General features: G+C 44.7%; 1 protein-coding gene across 14 annotated transcripts in view; it reads left to right on the plus strand.

Annotated features, from left to right (window-relative positions):
- The window catches only part of LOC128410420 (uncharacterized), a 63098-nt gene that overhangs the window by 21452 nt on the left and 22384 nt on the right, over nt 1–19262 (plus strand). For 12 of the 14 annotated variants that reach the window (XM_053381630.1, XM_053381624.1, XM_053381632.1 and 9 more), the window contains 14 exons: nt 925–1052; nt 1815–2015; nt 2127–2248; nt 3355–3583; nt 4183–4385; nt 5124–5282; nt 6639–6729; nt 7583–7723; nt 8535–8683; nt 9411–9522; nt 10211–10260; nt 10951–11127; nt 11921–12038; nt 18868–19033. In XM_053381630.1, coding sequence (XP_053237605.1) covers nt 925–1052; nt 1815–2015; nt 2127–2248; nt 3355–3583; nt 4183–4385; nt 5124–5282; nt 6639–6729; nt 7583–7723; nt 8535–8683; nt 9411–9522; nt 10211–10260; nt 10951–11127; nt 11921–12038; nt 18868–19033 — 2046 coding nt within the window. The remainder of the gene's footprint in view (nt 1–924; nt 1053–1814; nt 2016–2126; nt 2249–3354; nt 3584–4182; nt 4386–5123; nt 5283–6638; nt 6730–7582; nt 7724–8534; nt 8684–9410; nt 9523–10210; nt 10261–10950; nt 11128–11920; nt 12039–18867; nt 19034–19262) is intronic. The other 2 variants (XM_053381634.1, XM_053381635.1) reach the window with 1 other exon arrangement.

Raw genomic sequence — 19262 nt, forward strand, 5'->3', positions numbered from 1 at the left:
AGTGTTTCCCAAACTTGGGTCTCCAGCTGTTTTTGGACTACAACTCCCACCATCCCTAACTAGCAAGACCAGTGGCCAGGGATGATGGAAATTGTAGTCCGAAAACAGCTGCAGACCCAAGTTTGGGAAACACTGGTCTGTGTCGATGGTGACACAGCAAGCACCTTTAGGCACCTCATATCACAATGTCTAGTCTATATTTGTTGTTGGACTGGGGCAAGGGACCTTTTTCAAGTAGTGGACAACCTTCCAAGGGCTGAATGTCAGTGGTGGGTGGGGCCAGAGGATGTCACTCTTTTGTGCAGCAAGCTTCTTTCCAGCCAGTGCCAGATTTACGTATAAGCTAAACAAGCTATAGCTTAGGGCCCCACTCTCTTGGGGGCCCCCAAAAAATTTAAAGGAAACAAACCTGGATGTACATTTCCAAAATATGAGGTGAAAAAACAAATAAAACAAAACCTATATACAGCAACAGTATTTGTGTTGTGTAGGCTCCTATGATGTAATTAGGTCCATAAATTACCATATAGCATATATTCAACACAAGAAACAGCGACAATTTGTTGTTGACAAAGGACAGCTGGACATATAAAGGGCCCCATTACCTTCAGTAGCTTAGAGCCTCATCAAACCTGAATCTGGCCCTGTTTCCAGCAATGTAAAACCCAGATGTTTATCACACTCATCTCTCCAGCCTTCATCCAGGCAAGCAGGAGGTATCATTACAGTTCAAATATTCATCTCACCCAGGCAAAAGCACTTAAGAGGTTGTGGAACGAGGTTGGTGGGCTGTGTGTGGCTTGGGAGAGCCCTTGGAGCCAGATAGAGAGGTTTGGAGAGCCGCATTTTGTTAAGTAGGCATTGTTCTTCCTTAGCTTGCTGGTTTCTGTGGAAATGCCTGTTGTGCTGTTTTTCCTTTTCGAGGTCACAAAGCATGCCGTGATTCCAGTAATAGCAACTACTCAGCCTGGGCTCATGCATCAGTGGATCGATCTGCAGTAATCCTTGACCTTTGGACTTGTGAAACAGCTTTCTTAGAAAATAAATGGCAGGTGTATATATATATTCCCACATTATTTTTAAAAACCAACCAATCTGAGCTCCTGTTACATTCGATATTTTTTAAAATTAATATTATTTCTCATCCTTGCTTCCAAAGTTGCCTAGGGCTCTCTCTGTGTGTTGGACTATTCAAACCAACTATACTTGCAAACAGCGATCATTATCATTTTTGGAATACAGTATTTTAGATCCCCCTTCCCCCAGTCATCTTATGTAGCTCTAATAACTATAATATATCTGGAAAACTTAAATTAATTGGTTTGGATATTTTCCAGGGCTATCATAATTCAGAGACTAAAAGTGTGAGATGTGACAAAATCCAAGGCAAATATCAGACTAATGCTTCATTGATTTTCAGTGGGCTTACTCCAAGTATCACTTTAATCTGAATGCTCCATTGTTATTAAATGAATATGAAGCTGATTTTTTAAATTATACTCAATTTTTATCATCTGAAATGCAGTACTACAAAAGAACTTGCATTACAAAACATTTTATCTTGAAACATTTTAACGCTCCTGTTCCACAGCCCATCCAGCCCTTCCTTTATAGAAATTAAGGTCCCTCTTTCCCATAGTCCTGTTCCCAGAATGGCTAAGCCACATAAAACATAGCTGACTAAATTAGCAAATAAGAGAGAGAGGTGAAATAGGGAAAGTTAACTTTTTTTAAAAAATAGAGAGAGAAATTACGGTATCATTCTTTTTTTAAAAAAACCCACCTATATATTTTTGCCTTAAATCTATTTTCAGCTTTTGAATAGTTACTTTGAAGCATATCAACATGCATTAGATTCAGAAGAAAGATTTGCTTTGGCCCAAGTTGTAATAGACATCATGTACAGACGCCCTCGATTTGATTTCCATCTTGGGTATTTTGTGAACATCTATAAAGATGAATGTGCTTGCCTTGAGCTTCACCTACAGCTGGTGAGAGGTGTACTGAACAAACAGGTTAGTGGACTCTTTGAGTTTTTTATTTATTATTTTTAATCTGTTTTCTTACATTTATATCCCACCTTTTCTGCTACATGAGGCTTGTGTTTTTATTTATTTGGTTTTTAGATAGATAACCAACGTGAATATAACCACAGGATTTGGCGTGATGGTCCCAAAGGTGGCACCTGTGAATTTGGTTTCCCCCCATATATAATTGCAAAACAGTTAATTGCTATTAATAACACCCCGTGAGTAACGTCTGTCTCTCTTTATCATATGATGCAAGTACCGTATTATAAGGGAGCCCATCTTTAACTTGCTCAGTCAGAATCTTCCACAAAAAGTCACTCTGTTATCCCTTTGAATTAAAGTGAGGTTGGTGCAGATAAGCTAATCAAACTGTAGATGAGTAGCTTTGTTTTGTCAGCTTTCACACGGACCTACTTTGCACATAATGTTAAGCCAAATGAACAAACGTGGCTTTTCCAAATGAAGATTTTATTGACAACATTGCAAAGGGAGGTTTACAAAGGAATTCAGCTCCCCAACCACACCCCACCCCACATTACTCCTTTAAACTATGGAGGTTTGAAGGAGAAGCAGGAAGGACAGCTGGGAATGCACCTTCCTCACCAAACCGCCCATCCCACTCCCCATTGACCTTGCCAAACCTCCCCTTAGACCCCTCCACTGTTGAGGGAAGGCCAAGAACATGAGCAACATAGGGGAGAAATATTTTCTCACATTTGTCTCCTACTGACTAGCAATGGTAGCAAATAACAGCAGGACGGAAAGGAGATCTTCTCTCCTTCACTTCCGCCTCTTCGGTGGCAGCAGCAGGACAAAGAAACAAAGGAGAGAAGGCCTTCCTATGCTTCATCCTGCTGTTGCTGTCACTGCCACTAACAGGAGGAAGGGGTGACAGGTGAGGTGGGCAGTGGCAGCAGAGTATGGCAGTTGCTGAGGTGGTTTCCCGTCCTGTCCTGCCTGTTCCTTTGTTGCTCACCCGAGATAGCCACCACCCATGCTGCTAACTCACTTGGCTTGTGAGCCTGCTCTGCCTGCCTGAGCTGCTCACCTGCAGTGCAGTTTGCATGGTTCCCCATGATGACATTCTTACATTGTCATTATATACTAGGATACAGAATGATTTATAAATGGAGAATATGTATTTATGCAGTTTACATAAAACACTCGGTATGTAAAGGTTTGCATGGAATGTATCAGATTTCAGGTTAGATTAAACAAAACTATCATTTGTCCTATTAGGCTCCTTGAAAACAAAAGTTATTTCTTGTAATGTAATGATTCTATCCTTTCATAATGCTTTTTAATTTTGTTTTTGTTTTTAAAGTTCGGCTTTGAAGAACATTTATTTGCTCGAGTTCCACCCTTCCCTTGGCCTAGTATTTTTAGTTCCTAAAGCTCTGGGTCATATCCTCCAGGAGTTCCAGCAAAGCTGTAGGCCAAAGACAGCCAGGGAGGCAATTAATCTGGAAAAACATGTGCTTCAACTTGCCCTGGACACATGGCTGACCATGGAACAGCCAGAGTCTTTTTATGGCTCTCAAATTCAGAAAGATGTACGTATGTCTTCTACATTCTAAATCTGTAGTGATTTTGTCTTGTTTTTAAATAATTCAGGCTATGATATACATTCTTACCTGAAAGTAAGTGCCCTTTTATTTAATGGGACTTTCTTTCAAGGAGACATAGGACTCTGCTGTTAGTGATCTCTGTTGCAGACTCTACACATTCATGTCAGTTAAAATGGACTGATCTGTTGATATGGTCTACAAATCTTCTTTCTCTTGTTGACACAGTCAACCAAAAGTTTCAATACAAACTTTTAAGGATTTTATGCTTGTGAGATGGACAAATTCAATGGCACCCATGTGATCTAAGATTAAACACTCACGTATTAGCTAGTAGAGAACAATAACAGTTATCAACCCATCTAGGAGCTCAGAGAACCCTTATTGTTCTTCTTTAGCTTCAATGGAATGTTCTAGCTAATCCCTTTCACCAATACACATAGGCATTCTCCATTTCATTGTCAATTAAACCATTATATTTAACAGCCTTAACTTGTCATCTGAACCTGGGCTCGTGGTTTGATACGACAATTAAGCAACAACATTATTTTTACTGACTGTTGAAAGGAAGTGTATGTCCCCCATAGTTATTCACAGACGTTCTGGTTGAAGATCCTTGTCTTGTAAGAGAGATTGCTATGTCAGCACTGAAATCAGCAGAAGAGGGAAAGCAGAAACAGGGGAAAGAAAAGCAAGCTTTTATTCTGAACATCTTCTCAAGGCTCCTTGAACTTCTAACCCTCCGCCATCGATTGATAGAGGCAGCAGTAGAAAGTGCACAGCTGCAGAGGTAAAGTAATGGGCACATGGGATTGCAATGCAGGGAGCTATATTGAAATCCCAATGAAGAAGGATTGAAAGTAACCATTAAGGCTTTTGTGCAGCAGGGTTTTTCCCCCTGCTCTTGGGGTATGTAGGTTAAAATGCATATCCAGTGTGCCATAATATTGGGACTCTTGTTGACATTTAGGGCTCTCTTCTCGTCAGTCCCTCCAAACCACTATTTCAGTTATGCCGCCTTTATTCCACCAGGATGGGGAGCCCCTTTCAGCCCAAGGGCTGCATTCTCTTCTGGGCAACTGTTTGGGACCCACATGCCAGTGGTGAGCAGGGCCAGAGCAATGAATGTGAATTTTACCTTTGTAGAATAGGCTACTTTCCACACCACCCACCCACTCTTCCATCTAGGCAAGCAAGAAGCACTGTCAGAGTTCAAGGACACATTCCAGCCAAGCAAAAACAGTCAAGGAGTGTGTAAAGCATAGCAAGTGTGGGTCCTGAGGGTCAGACAGAGATGTCCCCCAGCCCCGAGATTCCCCGTCCCTGTTTTATACGCACGGTCAGATTGCCCACTGTCTCCCACACCTATTGAGACACAGAATGATTCTTAACTCCATAATCAATAGTGCACAGTTGCTGGCAAACAAAATTTCTGTTTCTAGCAAAGCAAGAGTTGCCGGCAAGGGTGACCCTGACAGTGGCTAAAGAAACATTGCAAAGTTAGATGTATGTGTTCTTTTCCTTTTAGACTCTACAAAGAATTTGCAGGAGAAATGGGCTTTGATGAGTTCCATTTATACTTAAGGCCCGTGTACTTTGAATTTGCAACTCACAAAGAGAAAGCAGACCAGCCCTCACCAATATTTGTTACTTCTCTTCTAGAGCATCATGACAGTAGTGTGGATAGGTAAACCAGAGCTTTATGGGTATTTTGGCACATTTTCCTCTTCTTTTGATCAGCCCCAAACGCAACATATCTAGGTCCAAATGAGGTGGAAATAGAACAGCTATTCTTTCTTAAAACTTTCCAAATTGATCTTCTTTCTAAGCATTGTCATAAAGTGTGACTGGAGCTTCTGTTGTTTTAATTCACCTTTTTCAATATTAGTATTTTAAAAATAAAAAGCTAGTATAATTTCACAAAAGAAAAGTACATATAAGGAGTGAAATCAAATCCCCTCCCCCGCCGCCGCCAAATTCAATGCAGCTCATCTATTTCAGGGTTTCTGAGGCACCAGTGTTTATTAACACAAACTGCTGAAGGTTTATTCCATGAAAGAGACCATAGCTGCCATTCTTCTCCAGTAGTATTTCTTAGAGGCTGGGATGTGGATACTCCATAAGCATACAGATATATTGGGGGCCAAGTATTCACATTTATACTTAAGGTCTGATTAATTTTGCCCAGTTAATCATCCAGCCCAGCTCAGTTGTAGCATAACTCTCTCTCAGTATACTCTGCATATTTGTACTGTATTCTCAATAGGCCCAGCCCTCCTAGATTTGCAAAATTGCAATGACTTTATGTCCCCTGGGTTCTATAGGGGGGGGGGGTTAGAAGAGTACTGTAATTAAACAAATGGCTTTTGCAGTTATTTGTAACCAGTCTCCCATATGAAATTAAAACCAATCACAAACTAGCAGAATGTATGATTTAGCACAAGTGCATTTCAGAAATTTGCTGTGACTTTCAGAAACAGATTTCTTTAAATCTATACAAAGAAATATGTCACACATCTCCAATGTTTCCCTTGTGAGACAGTCAACCCCTCTATTTATTTGAAATATATGCTGCTTTTATGTTGGCCAGCATTTGGAAATGTGTCTGATTTTATTTGTCTGTTTGTTTAATTTATATCCTGGCCTTACTTCCAAAGAAGTCCACTTTGTAGTGGTATAATTGGAGACAGGGGCTTAGATCCTAACTAAGCTTCTGCTGGCAGGAGCATCCCATGAGTGGAGTTCTGTTTACAGGGCACTCCAACTTTCACTGACCCCTTCCCCTTTGCTCTTTGAAAATTTACTCTGCAGGTGCTGGAAGACTCTCTGAAGAAGCATGACAAACAGAACCAGGAGCCCTTCAGTTCACACAAGGGTAGTTAGGATCCAAGTCATCTTCTGTAGATAAGATTAAAAATATGTGTAATAAAAAATGTGAATAAGAAGCAAGCACAGCACTTTCCCTTTTCATTTATTTACATTTCTACATTCATGAATGCTTGCATATTAGCTTGTGTAATTTAGAAATATTTACCTCTTGCAGATATATTCCATCCAGCTTAATGTTAAACATCCATGATATTGACAATCAAATTGGAAAATTTAGCTTTCGTACAAGAGACAGCATTCTTCAGGTGACTGAATTATTTCCCCCAGTAATTCTCAATACTGTACAACCACAATGAATACATTTTATTCCTTCCCTTCCTATAAATTTTCTTTTGTCTTGCACCAGAAGTTATTTGAGAACCAGCAGTGTTCTGGGTTGTCATTTTTAATATAACTGTACCCTGACTATCTCAGTCACTGTAAAACAGGTAAGGGGGATCTACACTGTGCGTAAATTACATTGTAGATGCACCATTTCTAAGTTGAAGTATCTAATTATAGCCATTCAACAAATTTTTAAAAAATGAAAGGAACACAATGAAATATATTTCAACGTTCCTTTTTGTTTTCCTGGACTTTCCTTCTCATGATTCACCTGGGAATGTACCTGATCTGCAATAGTATGGGGGAGGAAATAAGTATAAAATATGTATTGAAACAGACATTTAAAAGGTGAAGCTACCTCTTCTTCAACATTTCCTCCAAATATTCTGATGAACATTGCTACTTTATTTCATATTCAACTCCATGTGGCATCCAATTTTACTATTTGGGGCTGTGAATGCACTATACATTTAAAGTGCATTTTCATTCCTGTTAAAGAATCCTGACAACTGTGGTTTACCCTTCAGAGAGCTATACAGCTCTCAGTATCTTTTGCTACCTTCAGCTCCCAGTATAAAAGTATACTGTATATGCAACCTTATATTGCACTTAATTATGGTTCTAGATCTATGCAGAATAAAATCCTGTATCTGAATGCAAGTGAAAAGATTTCAGTGAGTCTAAGGATAAGTACATCTATATCAAGAGAAAACTGTGCAACTTCATGTTACGGTTATTATATGAGGCCTAATAGTTTTTATCTTAATTCTTCAGCTGTTACTGAAGTCTCATGGACTAGAAAATCTTCAGATTGCTCTTGCCTGCCAAGTCACTCATAAAAACACACTGCTTGTTGCTGTTCAACAGGCTGCATTTTGCCCCATGATGCAGCCCTTGCGGACTCTGGATATGAAGGTTTGCATTTTCTCCCTCTCTCCAACTATACATGGACTGCAGTTGTGTAACTTTTTCTTACTTTTTGAAATGAAAATCAGCCACCAGAGGCTACAGTTGGAAGGTGAGTGGGGAAGGTATATTTAACCCTTTCCCTATAGACTACTACACTCCTCAGAATCGCCCTGTCAGGTTGTCAAGATCCAAGTTTGGGGCAAGTACTCTTGGGTGAGAATCCAAGCAGAGATTTAAATCACACAATATGCAGCAAAGTAAAGCATGGAAGTATAGGCCATTAGACCTTTAAAACATGTCTTTCCAAGTGAGTTCCAAAATAGTACCCTATTTACCCAGCATAGGAAAAGACCACACATTTAGTAAGTTAACAGTTGTTTACTTACGAGCTCTCTAAAGGTCAGGTTCATGTGCTTTTTCATACATCAGTCAGAAATGTTGCACAGGCAGTAAAACTTAGTTTAGTTCCAAATGGTGAAACGTCCTAAATTATTGGTATAAGAACTTAAGAGTGGCTTGTGAGAGCCATGCGGTTTGCGCTGGAGCAGCTAGCTCAAACCTCATTACACGTTGCGTTTCTCAGGTAGACAGAGGGAGGAACAAAGACTTGATTACCTAGTTCCTCCCAAGGTGAGCTAATCAAGGTAGGATAGCTTACTTTGTGGTCTTAACCCCTTAATGCATTAATTAGACCAGCAATTTGGTTATTTGAGGCAGTTTATCCCACAAGAACCATTAGATAATGGATTATCTGCATTAGGTAATGGGGTGTGGTGTAGATCTGTGTAAAAGGAAATGTGTGTCTTTAATGTTTCAGGAAGGAGGTCTAAGTCTGAGGAGTCAGAGCAGTTCAGCAAGTAGAAGTTCTATGGTTGGAACTGAAACAGAAGACCAGTTTCTGGCCACAGCACCATTGGTTTTACATTCCATTCGACATTTTGCAGCAGGACGCAGCATTTTAAAAAGGTAGGTTGGTAGTATAATGGGCTGCAGGGTGTTTTCCATGTATGTACGCACGCATGTTTCAATGCACACGGCTCTTTCTTTCATTCTCACCCTGAGGCTACAGGTCTAAGCATTCTTACTAGGATGCAAGAACCACTGATATCTTCATGTTCCTGCCTCTTCCAGCACTTTCAAAGACCGCCATTCCCATAGCTTATGGCATGCACGTATATCCATTGACATGATCCCACAGTGTTGCAGTTTGCCTCAATCCATACAAGTATTCATTTACAATCTTATGGATATTTTTTACCAGCTTTTTTTGCTCTCCCCTTTCTGGCTGGGCAAGAAATGGATGGGAAATTAATTTATTTTATGTCCTGCCATTCCTCAAAGAACCTCTATAATACTGCACTGGGGACACCCTACATGATGGGTCCTGCTCATACTGTTGGAATATGTATACACCTTCAGCTACAGAGGTGGTGTTGGATCACATTACGGGAAATAAGTGTTGTATTGTTAGAAAGGAGCCACAGCTGACAGATAGTATTTGCAAAGTCACTATATTTACAATAAGCATGGATTCCTTAGTTAAAGTCAGTCTGTTTAATCATGGCATAAATACTAAATGTTTATAAAGTGTAGATATGGGGTAAATATTAGTTGTTCAACTATGTAGTTTGCCTATTAACAGGAAAATGTCAGTATTTCTACCTTCAGGATAACATTATTGCTCGTTCTCCAGGCCTCGAGAAGCTTTTGTCTCAATTCAGTTGGAGAAACAGGGTCCACGGGACATGATGCTGAACACGTTCATTCAAAAGAAACAAATCCTGGGGACTAGAATGCAAAATCCTGTAAGTGTGCCAGGAAATCATCTCGGAATTTACTTACATTTTGTTGTATGTGTTTTCAGACTAACACTTAGTGAACTTTATGGCTTCAGAATCAGTGCACTCCCAAATGTTTGGGAGTTGTTTAAAAACACACACACAATATTAGAAGCTCAAATGGAGTGTATTGTGGCAACTCGGCCTAATATAAACCAGCATGCTTTGACACAAAAAAGTGGAAAAAGCTAGTAAGGGATGCAAAAAAAGAATTTGAGGACCACATTGCTAAATACATCAAGGCCAACAATAAGTTATTTAAATACATTACAGGGAGGTGGCTGGATGACAAGGGAGTCAAAGATGTGCTAAAGAAGGATTAGGAGATTGTGGAAAAGCTGACTGAATTATTTGTAACTTTCTTCACAACAGAAAATATAGGGAACATTCTAGTGCTTGAACTAACGTTTGAAAAGGGGAGTCTGAGAAACTGAGGCAGATAGTGGTTATGAGAGATGAATTTTTAGGCCTGAAAAAGGGCAATCACACACATCAATAGGATGGAGCAACTTCCCTATGAAGAGAGGTTGCAGCATTTGACTTTTTGAATACACAACTTTCCATTGGCGTGTGTCTTTGTAAGATAATATATATGCATAATTATGTAAAACTGGAAATGTTATGTAAAAAAAGCAAATGGTATAATTTGTTGCAGGAGGAAGTTGAAAAAGTCAAAAGAGAAGTTATTGTTGAATACTGCCATAAGTAAGTACACAAAATCTATACAGCATATCTCCACCAAAGGCTAGTGGAGGTGGTTTGTATGAATGTATGTAAAAAGTTTATTTTCCTATTCTCACTGCAGGCCGATGCTATATTATATTGGTACGATGTGGACATTTCAATAATGGGGAGACAAAGCCAAACAGTCTGTCCTTCGATCAGCTAGAAAATAGAAGAGAGTAATGTCCAAGCCTATAAGTAAAAAACAAAAAGCCTGCCAAAATGTAACAAAGCAAAACACAAACAACATCAATAATACTAAAATAATTTCAACAGGGCCAGTTGGGAAGTAAAAGCAATCATGCTTCAGGCAGTTTCTGCAAATAAACTGCCTATATAAGAACAATTGTAATAATCTGGGTCACAGCAGTTGTTAGACAGTCCATTATATTCTGGGAAGGGGGAAGAGAGGGAGGGAGGGAGGGAGGAAGGAAGAGTGCTACCATTTATTCTTCCCTAACATTGAAAATACAATGTATTTTACACAACACATTTTGTCCATTCATGAGCAAGAGAGCACTAAGAAATTGCGAAGTTTCTTCTGTGCTAATATTTATAATTTGGATATGTCCTTTACATTTCAGTGAAAGAAAACAATAAAGCAGGGAAACTGGTTCTTCAGATATGAGCACTATAGTGTTTTGCTAATGCTAAACTTTGGTACCATTTTAGGATGAACCATCGTATATCACAATACTCTCTTCGAAGTCAGATCATTGCTTATTACAACAGTTTAAAATCTATGCTAGATGATTTCCCCAGCGTGAGAGACAAATACTTCATGATTGGGTTACCGCAAGAGAAGAAAGGAAAACAAGAATTAAAAGAAAAGCCTGAAGATGATCCCAGGTATGTAAATACTCTAAGCTGCTTGTTTATAGAATTCCATATCATGTTGTTTTGCTAATTGGGGATAGTGGGATTACTGCTGCTAGCCAATAGTTTATTTCTTTCTGGCTATTAGATTGATATAATCCCATTAGAGAAAAAGGCAGAGTATAAATAAATTAACAACAACCCTGTGGGGTAGGTTAGGCGGAGAGACAGTGACAGGCCCAAGGTTCCGGTAAGCTTCATGGCAGAATGGGAATTTTAACCTGGCCTCCCCAATTCTAGTTCAGCATTCTAATCACTACACCTGTTTGGAAAGGTCAAAGGATATGAGGGTAAGCTTATAAAGAGAGGGAGAATCATGTGAATAAAGCCTATAAGTGTTATCTTCAAAGTGGGATTAGAAGCCCACCTCCCTTCCCCTGTTAGATGGAGAGGTAGCTTAGGAGGCTGCTATTTGGTTTGCTTGTTTTATCATATTTTCCTTTAGAAACTTGGAGCATCTTGTGGGGCCTTCTGCTGACTCTCGTCTAGTCACTTTATCAATTCCACATCACCTCAGTTTCCACACTGCTATTTTTGCCACTGTTGTGTTGTCGGCCGATTGGGAGAAATTGTGTGAAAAGGCACCACTTAATGTAGTAATTATAAAATTACGGTTATATAGGTTATATTTCTTTATATATGCATGTACCACATGTAGCAAACGGGAAACAACTGTATAGCTATTGTGCAAAAATACCTGTTGAGTGCCACAGAACATTGTGATGTGATTGTGCAAGTAATTCACTTTCCTCCCAAAACAACTCAGGTCATTCCAGACACGGCCTCGTGGTTTGCTGTCCACAGATGGACGGTCCTTCTTGAATCTGTGGTTCATCCCTCACCCTTCTGAAATCCTATCTGTGTTTAAAATGCTACCAGAGAAGGTTTGTACGCTATAGTCCTGAAGAAAACTCTTGTCAATCATACTGTATAGATCATGGTGGTCTAACATGCTGCCCTTGATTCCTTTTTTGGTGGCCCCCTAGCAACATTTGGTGCCCCTCCCAGTCCTTGTACTGCCTTCTCAAGCTGGGTAAGTGAGGCACTGTGATTTGGGAAGGAGGTGTGAGGGCTCTGACAGGGTCCTTTCTAAAGCCTAGTTAGCACTTTTTGAGCATGGGGAAGAAGATGGGAGGGCTCTAGGACCCTGCCAGAGCCTCGTGCCTCTTTCCCAATGCCCTGTCCTGCACTTATCCAACTTTGAGAAGGCAGCAAATTTGGCCTTGCTCCCTGCCTGTTCGCCCAACAAGGCAGTGTACAGCTCGCGGCTTCTGTGTTGAAGTACTCCTGTGGCCCACTTGGTATGAAAGGTTGGGCTGCCCTGGTTTAGATTAACCTGGTACTGGTCTCTTTTGTCATGTTGCCATATTGTGCTGCTGTTGAAATATTATTAGGCGCTGTGAAATATACTCAGAGTCGCAAAGTGATTTCATGCTCTTTATTCAGCTCATAGTGGTGAGGAGGAATGAATGAAAGTCCCCTCAAAGTATCTGCTTTATATACATTATTTACACAATGGGCTGCACATGATTGGCTAATTCCGGAATTCTACTGTAAGCCAATCAGGTTGTGGATTCACTTCTATCTGGAGCATGATTGGGTAGTTCCTGCCAACCAATCATACTGCTGCATTGTTCTAGGACCAATCAGACTGCTGCATTCTGAATCCTATTGTTCTAGGACCAATCAGACTGCTGCCTTTTGGATCCTATTCTTCTAGGACCAATCAGACTGCTGCAGTTTGGATCCTATTCAACTCAGTACATAACACCCCTCCCCTCTAAGTTCCAGTCCTGCCCGGGAGGTCGCATTCATAGTCCTCGAGGTACGCTGGCGGCCTACGTGTGCGTTGCGGCCTGGGGTGTTCCCTGGTCCGGGGTTCAGGTTCTGGCTCGTGTTCCAAGGATGCTGGCTGTGATGGGGCTATTTGGTCTGGCGCAACCGGCTCGCTCAGTCGTGGTTCTGGTTCTGGTGTCCTTTCGGCCTCGCAGGTCCTCTCTGTATTTACTGATTCTGCCTCTCCTGCTGGCCCCTCGTGCTCTATGGGCCTCACTGCCCCTCTGTTCCCTTGGGACTCCTCTGACCTTTCCTCCTCCTGGTTTTCTCCCGGGAATCGTCGCCGTATCTGGTCGCAGTGGCGGCGCCAGCATTGCCCCCCATCTGTTAGCACCTCGTACGACACGGGGCCAGTGACCCTGGTGACTGTGGCGGGTACCCATGCTGGGCCTGCCCCAAAATTCTTTGCGTACACTGGGTCCTGGGCCTCGAAGGTCCGGGGGTTCCTGCCTTCCCCCACCACTACCTCATCCTGAGCTCTATCGGGGTGAATGCGGTCCAATCTGATTGCAAGGCGCCGACCCATTAGTAGTTCAGCGGGGCTCCGGCCAGTTGTTGAGCTGGGGGTGCTGTGCTGTGCTAGAAGGAATGTGGCAAGGCGGTACTCCCAATCCCCTTGCGTCATGCGGCGAAGGGTGTCCTTGGTGGTCCGCACCATGCGTTCTGCTTGGCCATTGGTGGCAGGATGGAATGGCACCGAACGGATGTGGCGGATGGCGTTCTGCGCTGTGAAGGTTTGGAATTCTCCTGACGTAAATGCAGTCCCGTTGTCTGAGACGAGAGTGTCAGGGAGCCCGTGGGTTGCAAACAGCCTGCGTAGTACCCGGATGGCTGCGGACGTAGAAGTGGACGGTACCAGTGCGACTTCCAGCCATTTGGTGTAGGAGTCCACCACTATGAAGAATGTTTTCCCCTGAAAGGGGCCAGCGAAGTCCACATGCAGGCGTGACCATGGTGCTCGGGCGGACTCCCAGGACTGGACTGGGGCCCTTGGGGGATCTGGGCGGGATTCTTGGCAGGCCTGGCAGTGTTTGACCCAGGCCTCTATCTCTCCGTCGATCCCCGGCCACCACACATAACTCCTGGCAAGGGCCTTCATTCTTACTACCCCTGGGTGTGTCTCGTGTAGGGCTGTGAGGACCCTTTTGCGGAGGGGCTGGGGAACAACGACCCTGCTTCCCCATAACAGGCACCCCTTGTGGGCCGACAGTTCATGTTTGCGGGTTGTGTAGCCGGCGAATTCTGGCCCGGGGCTGCTGCTGGGCCATCCCCTCCACACCCAGTCCAGGACCCGGGAGATGACCCTATCTTTCTTGGAATGGTGTGCAACTTCTTGTGCCTGAATGGGGCGGTCGGGAAGCAGCTCCAGGCTCATAACCTCTTGTGCAGGTGCTGGGTCGGGGCCTGTTTCCGGTAGTGGTAGCCTGCTGAGGGCATCCGCGTGGCCCATCGCCTTCCCCGGACGGTGAATCAGTGCATACTGGTAGCTGGCAAGGAAAATTGACCACCTGAGGACGCGAGGAGACAGCACTTGGGGGGTCTGCTTTTCAGGGGCAAATAAGCCAAGCAACGGCTTGTGGTCAGTCACCACGGTGAAGGGCCGCCCGTACAAGAAATCATGGAATTTTTTTACTCCCTTCACGATTGCCAGTCCCTCCTTGTCGATTTGCGAGTAGTTCCGCTCGGTTGCGTTGAGTGTCTGGGAAAAGTATGCCACCGGTACCTCTCTTCCATCCGGGAGTTGGTGTCCCAGGACAGCGCCAATTCCATAGGGCGAGGCATCGCATGCTAGCACCACCGGCAGCCTCTCATCGAAGTGTGCCAAGACCGAGTTTGAGACAAGCAAGTCCTTGACTGCCTGGAATGCGGCCTCCTGGCGCTGGCCCCACACCCAAGGGGCCCGCTTGTCCAGGAGTCTGTGTAGGGGCTCTGCTACCGCCGCCTTGTGGGGAAGGAAGGAATGGTAAAAGTTCAATAGTCCCAAGAAGGCCTGAAGTTCAGTCTTGTTCTTGGGCGCTGGGGCATCACAAATGGCCCGTACCTTGTCCCCAGTCGGGTGGACCCCTTCTGCGTCCACCATAAATCCCAGAAAGTCCACCTGAGGCACTCCTAGTAGACATTTTTCCCGCTTCACCTTGAGACCCGCCGTCTGGAAACGGTGCAGAACGGTGCGGAGGCGGTCCTCAAACTCCTCTGGTGTGGGCCCGGCAATCAACACATCATCGAAGAAGGGGGTGACGCCAGGAATCCCTTTAAGTAGAGAGTCCATTAGATTCTGGAATATGCCTGGTGCCACGCTGACACCGAATTGCAGCCGCTTTACCCTGAATGCTCCTCTGTGCGTCACAATCGTCTGTGCCTCTGCTGTGGCCTCATCTACTGGCAGCTGTTGATATGCTTGGGCCAAGTCCAGCTTGCCAAAAATTTTCGACCCAGCCAGGGTGGCAAGAACATGGCTGACCACTGGCACTGGGTATGCATGGGCCGTGAGGGCCTTGTTTATGGTACATTTGTAGTCTGCGCAGATGCGGACTGAACCATTAGGCTTGACGGGCGTGACGATTGGGGTTTCCCAGGGGGCATTAGGCACCGGCTCCAGCACTCCTTGCTTCACGAGCCGGTCCAATTCCTCGTCTATACGAGGTTTCAGGGCGAACGGGACCCGGCGGGCCTTGAGCCTGACCGGTCGTACTGCGGGGTCAAGCTGTAGAGCAATGGGGGGGCCCGTATACTGTCCCAATTTCCCATCGAAAACCCCCGGAAATTCCTTGCATATGGCGTCCACGTCCACTTGTAAGCTAGTGTGGTTCACCCCGGTGACGGCTAGCCCCAGTGGTCCAAACCATGCTAATCCCAGTAAGCTAATGTAGGGGCCCTTGACCACAAGCAAGTCCAGTTGCCGCGTCCGCCCTCGGTATTGCACCCTGAAGGTCCCCACCCCCATTGTGGGGACCTTACGTTTTTGGAAGTCCCGGAGGGTGAATGGGGCCGGCCTGAGTTTGGGACCCCCAGTAGGACACAGTTTCCTTAAGGTCCTTGCCGAGATTATGGATAGAGTTGAACCCGTGTCAAGCTCCATGCGGCATGGGGCCCCCTCTATCTGTACGTCAACATAAATTTTCTCTACGTTGGGGTGGGGCAACTGGTATACCTGGAAGTCCGTGAGCTCTGTCGAGTTGCCTTGGTGCGTTGGGCCCCGGGACCTGGGGCTCTTGGATTGGTCATCTGATGCCTGGCGTCGGGTGGGCCGAGCCCGACACACCCGGGCGATGTGTCCCAATTTTCTGCACTGCCTGCACTCTGCGTTGCGGAAACGGCAGGTCCTCCTCTCGTGACTTTCTCCACAGCTTGCGCAGTTCCCTCCTCGTCGAGGCAGCTGTGGTATGTGGGCTGCTTGAGTGCGCTGCTGTACTCGGTGCACCTCCTCCCTGTCGGATCCTGAGTCATCGGTGAGGTCTTCGTGGTGGACCCTCGGTTGGGACGGCTGGCTCGGCCGTGCCTCTTGCGTCGACCTCTCGGCAGCTTCCGTTGCCAGGGCCTCCTCCAGAGCGACCTGGAACGTTAGGTCCTTCTTAGCGTAGAGGCGTCGTTGCAGCTTCTCATCCTTCAGGCCACCGACGAGGCGGTCACGAAGCATGTTCTCCAGCTCTGAGAAGTTGCAGAACCGGGCGGCTTGGCGGAGAGAGGTCACAAACCCAGTTATGGTTTCCCCAGGGGCTTGCCGCTTTGCGTAGAAGGCATTTCGACGAGCCACCACTGAGGGCTGCGGCGAAAAGTGCCCCTTCAGCTGTTCCATTATTGTTTTGTATGGAACAGTAGCGACGTCTTCAGGCGCAAGGAGGGCCCGGGCAATTTCAAACGTCTCCTCTCCGCAGACGCTGAAGAATATCGCCCTCTTCTTGGCGTCTTCTTCGTCGATGACCCCTTTGGCTTCTAGGAGGAAGGTGAAACGGGAGGCGTACGCTTCCCAGTCTCCAGATGCTGGGTTGAATGGCGAGAAGCTGTTGTCGGTTGCCATTCTGAGTTCCTTGTGTCCCGGAGCTGAAGCCTGGATACACGGTGCGAGGCAGCGGTGCGGCAGGTGGCGGTGCTGCGGTGCTGTGTGTGGCAGTCAGCTCAGCGGAATCCCACCTTCGTCGCCAGTGAAATATACTCAGAGTCGCAAAGTGATTTCATGCTCTTTATTCAGCTCATAGTGGTGAGGAGGAATGAATGAAAGTCCCCTCAAAGTATCTGCTTTATATACATTATTTACACAATGGGCTGCACATGATTGGCTAATTCCGGAATTCTACTGTAAGCCAATCAGGTTGTGGATTCACTTCTATCTGGAGCATGATTGGGTAGTTCCTGCCAACCAATCATACTGCTGCATTGTTCTAGGACCAATCAGACTGCTGCATTCTGAATCCTATTGTTCTAGGACCAATCAGACTGCTGCCTTTTGGATCCTATTCTTCTAGGACCAATCAGACTGCTGCAGTTTGGATCCTATTCAACTCAGTACATAACACGCTGGATCCAGAGGAAAGTGTGCTATAGGGGCCTTAGAATGTACCAAGGATTCTGCTGGACTAGGGAATATGGGAGGATTTCTGAAAACTGGGAGGAGGACATTTCCATGAATGGGCCGTTCCATTTGCAGAAGTACCTCCCTCCCTTTTCTCCAGTCCCTTGCACCACAACCTTTACTCCTCAAGCAGCCGACAATTAAAATCCACACAAAGATAAGAGGCTGTATGAGTCGCAGAGTCACAGGGTTGCAGTGGCAGAGGAGACTTGCCCAGAATCTAGCAGAAGCACCCTGTATGAACAGAGTTGCATGCAGTTTGGGCCCATCCCTCCACCCTTGCAGTGTCCTGTGTAGCCTTTGGATTCAACCCAATGTAATTAAGAGTGTGTGGTTAGGCAAAGATTGGTCTCTTCTGCCCATGGCAATTAGTAAAACACTTGGTAAAACAATTCAAGTTCTCTCCAGTGGGAGAGAGGATTCCGGGGGGGGGGGGGGAATGGGTGATCACCAGCTGTCTAGCCGCCATGGTGGAGAGAGCCTTCTGAACTCCATCAGCTGCCTGAGGCATGGTAACAGTTGTAAGAGGGAGGAACTTAAGACCTTAAAACTGAAAACCCCACTCATTTCTTGAATATTAGATGTCCTATTGCTATATGATGAGATACATGGGAGGGAGGCAGCTACAAAATTAACCCCTAAGCAAAAACTGGTCCTCTCCAGTGGTAATCCCAAAATCTACCAACTCAAGTGCACTGCCTCTTTTGTCTAATGGCAGAACTATCCTTGAATGAAATAAATATAGAAAGCCTATGGGATATTAGTAATATTTTCTGGAATGGATTTTGAACTGTTAGTAAAGGTAGCAGTCCAGTCTAGACACTCCCTTGAGGTGTTTTCAGGTGAGGCCTCAATATTGCCAATGGGTTGTTGGCAACCATTTCTTTTAACTTATTGGACTTCCCCCAGAAATAGGGGGAAATGATTAAATGGGGGTGGGGGCAAGCTGGTGTTTTGATGTTGATGATGTTGTGTGATGCTGCAGTGCATGAGAAGCACTGATCCAGGCCCATGCAGAGCTTGCCTAAGGCCCAGGGCAAGAGTCTTGAGTTATAAACTCAAACAAAAAAAGCACCTGGTCCCTGGTAGGGCCCCCCAGCCAGCTTAGCCCTCTGAGGCCCAGGGCAAGTGTACCTGGCTGCCCCCCTCCCCCGTGTGGGCCTGCACTGATCCCACAATTAATACCCATTAGATTGCAAATAGCAGCTGCTGCTTTCAGTTTGTGATTGCTAAATGGCTAATTGATTATGATTTGTGTTTAATTTTTGAAAGATTTTTCTCCCTGTATTTCCTTCCCTTTTCCATAGACTGGCTTCAGAGCCCTGAGGCAGACACTGCAAATTGTTGCAGCTTTTCACGACATTATTTCCTACATTTTCAGCTTTGCACAGCTAGGAAATGCAACAGGCTGCCTTGATTATGTGTGTCCTCCTGACCATCTCACTGCAGAATGGGGAGGGACTGAATGGATCGGTTAGTAACAGATGTTCTTCTTTGAAACCGGTAATGAATGTAAGGGCTAGTTTGAAATGCGCTGTTCAAAGGAATACTTTGGGTATAGATGTCTTAAATCAGAAACTGCACATTTATGCTTTACATCTGTGATTTTCTCTCTTTCCCTCTCCCTCTCTCTCTCTGTGTACATACATACATACATACATACATACACACACTATTTTCAAATTAAGAGCTTCTGGTTTGG

Source organism: Podarcis raffonei, chromosome 3 (assembly GCF_027172205.1).
Source record: "Podarcis raffonei isolate rPodRaf1 chromosome 3, rPodRaf1.pri, whole genome shotgun sequence".
NCBI classification, from domain to species: domain Eukaryota; kingdom Metazoa; phylum Chordata; class Lepidosauria; order Squamata; family Lacertidae; genus Podarcis; species Podarcis raffonei.